Consider the following 9,213-nt stretch of genomic DNA (forward strand, 5'->3'; position numbering starts at 1 on the left):
ATATATATAGATGCCATAGACATCGACATACCTGTAGCCACTAAATTTTAATTGCTGCAAGTAAAAACTCTATGGTATTCTGAAAAACACCCGCCTTGTCTTACAAAATGACAAAGATAAAATACTATGAAATTTTAGTATAAAGACAGACCACCAGATGGCAGCACGTAAACCTGAAATTATTCTGTTAAACAAAATATGACAATAACGTCTCAATTATTGCTATGAAAATATCAAATGACTACAATATTGTACAGAAGTCGTTGGGGGGGGGGGAGCCTCAGGAATAACATTAACTTAGCTGTTGAATAAAAAAAAGAAAACTACATTACCGCAGTTAAGGAATGTGTGTAATCATCTCATTTGGAATTGGTACAAACTGTTAGGAGAGACAAACATTTCTGTCAGGACACTGACAGACACCCTGCAACAATTAAACTCAATTAGAAGCTATTACTCTCGTTATTTAGAAGTTGTTGATTCTAATATTGACACAAAGTCTGAATTTGTTAGTCAACAGAAAACTTGCTGAGTTAAACTAGAATAACAATATTAATAATAATTTTTGCACAAGGCCAGCAAGATCGAGAGAAGGGTTAAGTGGATTACATTAACCCCAGAGCATGACTGGTACTTATTTTATCGATCCCCACTGAGAGGATGAAGTGCAAAGTCAGCCATGGCAGAATTTGAATCAGAATGTAAAGATGGACACAATGCCATTAAGCATTTTGCTTGGAATGGTGACGATTCTGCTAGCCTGCCACCTTAATTAGAAAATTAATATTAATTTCAAATTTGACACAAGGCCAGCAATTTAAGGGGGGAGATAACCAGGGGGTTTCCAAAAACATTATTACACTCGTTCAGCACTTACCTATGTAAGGTATTAGGCTTGCCTCACCAAAGGTGAAGGTCTGGCTGATGGAAAGGTGTGAGCATTCAGTAATGTTTCAGACATTCAGGGCTCAGTCTTCAACGTGACTCCTGATTGCAGTTCTGTCAAAGAAATAATCTGCCAAAAAACACACCTTATAAATAGTGACCAAACCTTTTTACCTTCCAGGAATGTTTGCTGACTACACAGCCTCAATGCATGGTTACTTATCATTAGTCATGGCACACTCAGCCCTTTGTGCAGAAGGTATTAATAGCAGATGGGAGGGCACATGTCCCCCCTATCACCAACATGTGAAAGAGCAGCTGTTTTAAACTTGTCAATTGAAAATAGGGCATTGCACAGCTCAAACAGAACTCAACAGGGAATAAAATAAATTATTCCACTCTACTTAATAGTATTGAGTCCTATTTTCTCAATTACAGATAAGCAACTAGGGTTGATGTAATTGAGTAAATTCACAGGGATGATCCAGCATGAATTCCATGTAAAAACTATAATTGGAATATTATCAGAATCTAAATTCCAAGTTAAGGGAATTAATTTAAACGATGTTTATTTCCATCTTATCTGATAAGGGTTCATGTCTCTCAGAACATAACTTCATTATTATATGCAAAACTGAAAAAGACTTGTTGCAATTTTTTTTTTTGTACATACTGTGCATGTATATTTGTGAGGGTTAGCTTATGTGTGTGTATATATATGTGGATGGGCTTGTTCACAGTTCGTACTTGCATTCAGACATTGGTCAAATGTAGGCTACAGTAGAAGACCCTTGTCCAAGATGCCACATGCTGGGATTGAACTCAGAACCATGTGATTATAAGGTGAACTTTTGTATATACGTTCAATGAAAGCCTCTAATTGCTCAAGGTGAAATTCTGAAGTGAAGGCCTGTGAAACAAAGAACAACATAAACAGATTGTGCAGAGGTTGTTAGGAAACCTGATATCTCGAATAAGACAAGAGTAGGAGGAGGAGGAGAGGAGGTTCAGCGTCACCACCACCATCATCATCGCAACTATCACTATCAACAACAGTATCATCACTAACACAACCACCACCACCACCATCATTACTAACAACTACACCCACACTACTACCATCACCACTATCATCATCTCTGACCACCACTTCCACCACCATCACTAATGTCACTGTCTTTACCACCATCTTTCCCCAAAATCATCATCGTCGTCAATCTTAGTCATCATTCATCAACAACAACATTTGGTAACAACAACAAATGTTATAAAATAAACAACATACCTGCCTTCAGACATAAAATGTAGAACTTCTTTTCATAAGTGTGTGTGTGTTTGTGTGGATATGTATATACATGTATACTAGAGTACCTGAACCATCAATAATGACAGAGCAACTGTTGAAAAAAAAAACTATGTGATGAAAGTTGCTAATGAGAGTACAAGAATGTAAATGAAATTGCCAAAATAACAGGAAAACAAAAAAATTGTAATTTCTCCCTCGCTAAAATCTTATACAGATTTGATTATTTAAATATGGACAAAATATTTTTGCTAATGATTGCCTCATTATTCTACATTATTTTATTTTCTACAATAAATGCTTTGCTTACTTTCACAAACGGTTTAGATGTATATTCCTATTCCAAATTACCAAAATATATAAGGTGGCGGCGAGCTGGCAGAATCGTTAGCACACTGGACGAAATGCTTAGGAGTATTTCGCCCATCGCTACGTTCTGAGTTCAAATTCTGCCAAGGTCAATTTCACCTTTCATCTTTTCGGGGTTGATAAAATAAGTACCAGTTGAACACTGGGGTTGATGTAATCGACTCATCCCCTCCCCCAAAATTTCAGGCTTTGTGCCTATATTAGAAAGGAAAATTACCAAAATATATGCGTATATATACACATGGGTCTATGATCTTACAAAAGGGGTTACATACATTTTCTAAAGGTTTTGAAGGGGCAGCAAGTTTAGTTTGTGTGAAAGCTGTTGTTTTGCAACATTTTGGACACATTCCATGCAAAAGCTACAAATGTGAAGAACAAGCATTATTCACTTTCTTGATTTAAGCAGAATGAAAAAAACATGGCTGAGTGGTTAGGGTATCACACTCATGATCACTAGTACTGGGGTTGATATAGATTTGTCCCTCCCCTCAAAATTGTTGGCCTCATGCTAAAATCAGAAATAAAACAAAATGGTGGTGGTGGTGTATCAAAATCCAATAATGGTGGCTTATTAATAATAATGATAATCATGAAATTATTGTATATAGTGCTCAGGTGCACTACAACTCATTAAAGGTGCAGGTACAGTACATAGATTGGACTGGCAAGAGCAAACAAACATTGTACTGACTGATAATACAGGCACAGGTTTGGCTGTGTGGTAAGAAGCTTGCTTCCAAACCACATGGTTCTGGGTTCAGTTCCACTGCATGGCACCTGAGGCAAGTGCCTTCTACTATAGCCTCAGGCCAACCAAAGTCTTGTGAGTGGATTTGGTGGATGGAAACTGAAAGAAGCCCATCACATATATGCATAAGTATATGTATCTATGCATGTGTCTGTGTTTGTCTCCCACCACTGCTTGACAACTGGTGTTGGTATATTTACATCCCTGTAACTTCGCGGTTCAGCAAAAGAGATTTATAGAATAAGCACCAGGCTTAAAAAAGTATGTACTGCGCTCAATCCATGCATCTAAAAATTCTTCAAGGGATGCTCCAGCATGGCCAGTCTTAATGGCTCAAAATGAGTAAAATATACAAGAAATGCCTATCACTGTAAAAATACAGAGCAAAAGAAGCTTTATGAGAGCAAAATGGCCAACCTTTAGCTAACGAGGAGTGCTGGGTCAACATCTGCTAATTACAGAGGAATCATCACCTGTCCTCCATTCTGGCAGGGGTTGGATGGTTTTACAGAATGCAACAGGTCAACAGACAATGTCGAGCTCCATTGTCTCTTTTGATATCGTTTTTACAGCTGGATGCTGCCCTTCCTAATGCCAACCACTCTACAGAGTGTACTGGGTGCTTTTAATGTGGCACTAGCACCAGTGAGGTTACCAAGTAGCTCACAGGACAACATACCCATCCTTGCATTGAAGTGGGTGAAGTATTGAGGAAAATGGCTAATGCCATGTGTTGAGAAGCAAAGAGCATCATGGGAGGATAGGAACAGTCGTTTTGCCGTAGAGGAGATACATGGCTACTGCAGCTGGAAAAAAGGAAAGATGACTGAGGTGTCGAATATCTGCTGCAAACTTGTTGAAAATAAATCATTGCTAGACAAGCCAAGAATTGCCAGAATATTGTGCAATAAATACAGATTCTAAAACAGTGTAAAATGGTAAATTTGGTGTGTGCACATTACAGGAATCTCTACTGCTGAAGCAATGTGTAGACTGGCATTAATTGGTGATATTGCACCCATCTTGATAAAAGTTGTGGCGTCTGTACGGTGACGATATGGAATTTCTTGCAGGGTTAACATGTAACGTAATATCAGATATACTTAGAAACGGAGATAGAATTGTCAAGAACGGTGGTGGTGGTGTTGGCACAAAGCCGTAAAATGGAAATATGAGGTCTTATACTTGTAATGATGGGGAAAACTTTGATTACTTAAGATTAACCACGCAATTATTTAACAAAACCTCCTTCTTGTGGTGCTCAAAATCTCAAAATATACAACATTCAAGGGAAGTAACTCCCATAAGGGCAGCTGAAAGAAAATTTTGGAAGGATGAAGACAATAACAGATGGGAATTGCTATTAGCAGTCATCTTGGAGTTACCTCCCTTTTTCGTAGATTTCAAACGTCCCTTTCTGGAGATTTTTTCGTATTATTAAAAAGATAATCTCAGTTTACTCTTTTATTCTTTGTAAGCCTAGTACTTATTCTATCGGTCTCTTTTGTCGAACCTCTAATGTTATGGGGACGTAAACACACCAACATCGGTTGCCAAGCGACGGTAGGGGGACACATACAGATACACAAATATATTATATATATTCTGTCTAACAAATCCACTTAGAAGGCTTTGGTCGGCCCGAGGCAATAGAAGACACTTGCCCAAGATGCCACACAGTGGGACTGAACCCGGATCCACGTAGTTGGGGAGCAAGCTACTTACTACACAGCCACACCTGACCCTACCTAATATTTAGTAAACTCTTCCCCCGAAATAATACCCTTTGGCCATTATTGTTGAATCGCCTGTAAAATTGATGCAAACGAGGGACACACTAAGTGGTCGTCTTTGAACATACTAGAAATAGCAGCTATGTTTTCAAATCATACTCCTCTGTTTTAGACAACAGCAAAAAGAGCACATATGATAGCGTAATTATGGGTACATTGTACCTGAGGAAAAGACAGGACGGTCATGATTGGAATGTCTTTAATCATTGGTTTCCAGCACCAGAGATTTTGTTAATGTTTTCCTATTTCTCTCTTTCCTTTTCATCCGTTCTTTAACTTCTTTCTTTCAACCATTCTTTTTCGTTCCTTTCCGTTTCATTCCTTCCATTTCCTCTTTTCCATCTTTCATTTTTCTTTTGACTGACATTATCAAAATACAGAGTGTAGAGATGGCTCAGCAGATACATAGAAATAGACGTAGTATACAGAGAGATATTAGAGACAGACATCCCTGAAAGGATGAAAGGCAAAATCGACTTTGGCGGAATTTGAACTCAGAAAGTAACGGCAGACAAAATAACGTTTCTGTCAGCTCGCCACCTTATGATAAAAATAATCATGAGAATAATCCTTTCTACTAAAGACACAGGGCCTAAAATTTTCAAGGAAGGGGTTTAGTTATTTACACCAACCCCAGTGCTTATTTTATCAACCCTGGAAGAATGAAAAGCAAAGTCAACTTTGGCAGCGTTTGAACTCTAATGATTCTGCCAGCTCACCACCTTAATAATAATAATAATAATAATGGTCTCAAATTTTGCCACAAGGGCAGCCATTTTGGGAGAGGGGATGAGTCGATTACATCGATCCCAGTGTTTAACTGATTCTTAATTTATCAATCCCAAAAGGATGAAAGGCAAAGTAGACCTCAGTGGAATTTGAACTCAGAATGTAAAGACAGATGAAATGCTACCAAGCACTTTGACTGGCGTGTTAACAATTCTGCCAGCTCACCGCCCTAATAATAATAATAATAATAATTATTATTATTATTATCTTGGTGTACTGTTTTCATTCATATCTTACAATGTCTTCCTCGTACAATTTTCTTTTTGAAGAACATACATTAACAAGGTACCCATTTATCTACTAATCTATTTCTTTTACATGGAAAATTTCCAAACTTCTTTTATCTCCAGATAAAATTTCAACAGAACACCCATAATTTTAGCTGTTTTACTATCATATATCAGCTTGTTGCTTTTGTTTAATCCATACTTAGTGGTTCTCTCATCACTACTTCAACAAGTATGCTGAAGTATATGCATCACTGAAGAGGTTTAATAAGATCAAAACATCTCCAGATTTGTCTCCCCTTCATTCTTTTATTTATTCGTTTAAGTCATGGGGCTGCAGTTATGGTGGGGAACTGTCTTGAAGGGTTTAGTTGAACAAATAAACCCCAGTGCTTTTCTTTTTTTAAAATCTTCTATGTCTGTTTCGCCAAACTGCAAAGTTATGAAGATATAAACAAACCAACACTAGTTGTCAAGCACTGGGGTGGAACAAACAACTTCCATGCAGTTTCATTATAAGCATCATCATCATCGTTTAACGTCCGTTTTCCATGCTGGCATGGGTTGGACGGTTTGACTGGGGACTGGCAAGCCAGGTGACTGCACCAGGCTGCAATCTGATCGGGCAAGGTTTCTACAGTTGGATGCCTTTCCTAATACAAACCACTCCAAGAGCATAGTGGGTGATTTTTACATGTCTCCAGCACAGGAGCCAGTCAAGAGTCACTGGTATCAGCTACATTCGGATGGTGCTTTTTACGTGCCACTAGCACAGGAGCCAGTCGGGTGAGGGGGCTAGCATCGACCACGTTCGGATAGTATTTTTTACATGCCACTGGCACAGGGAGCCAGTCAGTTTCCATCTACAAAAGCCATTCACAACCTAGGACTATAGTAGTAGACACTTGACTAAGGTGCCGTACAATGAAACTGAACCCAAAACACAATCTCCTTAACCACACAGCCACACCTGCACTTACAAGTAGAAATAAATTAAAATTATATTAGATTAATACTGGAGTTATGCTTGTTTGCCAACATAACATGGCAGTCCTGGTTTAGGACGAATGTTGCTATAATTTAGCCGCAGGAGACATTGTTTCCAGCTGGCTATATGACACGATCTGTGTCATATTTTCAAACAAGGGAATCTAGCACCCCTACTCAGCTCAAAACAATGTGTATCGCGATTTCCTGGTTATTTCCCTTCATCAGCACAGAATAATTGTTCGGCTAGAGGTTTGGCTCCTGATGTCTCCTGGAGCTAAATTACAGCAACATTCGTCCTAAACCAGGAGTGCCATGTTATGTTGGCAAACAGTCTTTACTCCAAAGTACTGTTGCTGAACATCTCACTTTGTGAGATTTACAAATAGTAATTTTCTAGATTAATATTGTTTTATCTCACCATAGAATTATTCTTTAAATAGCTGGGATTTTTTTCTATTTTTAAATGTTCCTTGTATTAAATATATTACTTCTCCCTTAACTTTTGTTGTCACAATACTCAATGTTGCCTTTTTTCTCTCTTTTATGTACTTTCAGGTACCTCTTGTTACAAGGTGCTGACCGACAAATACTCACAGACAATGGAGAAAGACCACTTGACTTAGTAGAACCGACCGACTTTTCTACGATCAAGGCAATGTTGGAAGATGTTGCAGCTTCATGTTCTCAAGCAGAAAACAGTGATGAGGAAGATGATGACAATGACGACGACGATGCTGACAATGATGATGATGAAGGGGAAGGGAATAGGGGCAGGCATCGAAACTACGGTGAAGACGAGGCCGATGATCATGATGACTACGATCATCATAATGACCATGGTGATCGTGATGACAATGACGACGACGAGGAGGGTCATGATCATGGAGGTAAAGAGAACATGCATAGAAATGCTAGACTCCTTGAAGATGAAGATGTCATGGGGGATTTAGAATATGTGTCACCGGATGAGGAAGAGGAGGAAGAAGAGGAGAATCGCAGGCAAAGAAGGTTACGGCAATCAGAAAGATCTCGGTCCGGCTCAAAGTCAACGTCTGAACAGGAAGTCCATTACAGGAGCGAGGAGGACAGATTAGATATGGAAGATTCAGAGTTTGAACAGCGAATGCCCAGACAAAAACACGAACAGTTTTATGGGAGCCAGGGAGAAGAAGAAGTCAGTGATGAGGAACACTTTGAGCTACAAGAAAATTACTATCAGCAGAATCCTGATTTAAACTACGATATTGAAAATGAAAACGGGGAATTTGATGAACCACCGAGAGAGTTTGAAGAGGAATTGTCTGACAGAAGCGGCGATCGTGAATGTAGACAACGTCCTCAGAGACATTACATCGAAGGGGGTTCCGATGAAGAGAGAAAAGAGAGGTTTTATTACGACATCGAAGGCGAGGAGTCAGACGAATTAAACAGACATCGTGGTCATGTAGAGCATGATGATCACCATCCATGTGATTCAGGGGAAGAACGTTATTACAGAGAGATTAACAAAGACGCAAACAACAACAGCAACAACGAGGATTCTCAGGCACGACAGTACAACCATCAACAGTGCAGCAGTGAATTTCGAGGTGACTCAACAGAGAACGAACAGCTCAGTAATATCAGTGAACAGAGTGAAAACGAACATCTACATCTCCACAAACCGGGTGAGATTTCTGCTGATGAAATCACAGCCTGAACGTTTGCCAGTGTTGTATGATTGCGTCTCAAGTGTGTGCGTAAAATGTGGTTGAGTGGACGAGTGTTTTCAGAACATTGTTTTAATTTAAATGAAATTTTTATCAAAGATTTTTTTTTTTTTTTAAACAAAAAGAAAAGTATACATATTAAAAATGCAATATTGAAAGAAGAATTATTACGATTGTGTACAAACAGTTCCAGGAAATGCCTCTCTCAAGAGAAAAGAAAAAACAATTTTCAGATTGTATTTTCTCCTCTTTTTCTACCATTATGTCTATGCAAATGAAGAATAGATTTTTTTAAAAAGATTTTCAACAAAAAGAGTTAATATTTAACTGTAAATGGTAACTTTTTTTTTTCACTTTTAATTTATTGAAAATGACTGATTAAATTTTTATTTCGGAT

The 9,213-nt window shown here is 38.4% G+C and overlaps 1 protein-coding gene and 1 long non-coding RNA gene across 4 annotated transcripts in view; one reads left to right on the forward strand and one right to left on the reverse strand.

Moving 5' to 3' along the window:
• LOC106883264 (sarcoplasmic reticulum histidine-rich calcium-binding protein) overlaps positions 1–9,207 on the forward strand; it is a 196,659-nt gene extending 187,452 nt beyond the window's left edge. Inside the window, exon 3 of the mRNA XM_014934207.2 lies at positions 7,663–9,207. Coding sequence (XP_014789693.1) covers positions 7,663–8,806 — 1,144 coding nt within the window. The 3' untranslated portion in view covers positions 8,807–9,207. The remainder of the gene's footprint in view (positions 1–7,662) is intronic.
• Positions 1–9,213, reverse strand: part of LOC128247055 (uncharacterized) — a 53,207-nt gene that overhangs the window by 31,078 nt on the left and 12,916 nt on the right. The gene's annotated exons all lie outside the window — the stretch shown is intronic.

Source organism: Octopus bimaculoides, chromosome 2 (assembly GCF_001194135.2).
Source record: "Octopus bimaculoides isolate UCB-OBI-ISO-001 chromosome 2, ASM119413v2, whole genome shotgun sequence".
Lineage (NCBI taxonomy): Eukaryota > Metazoa > Mollusca > Cephalopoda > Octopoda > Octopodidae > Octopus > Octopus bimaculoides.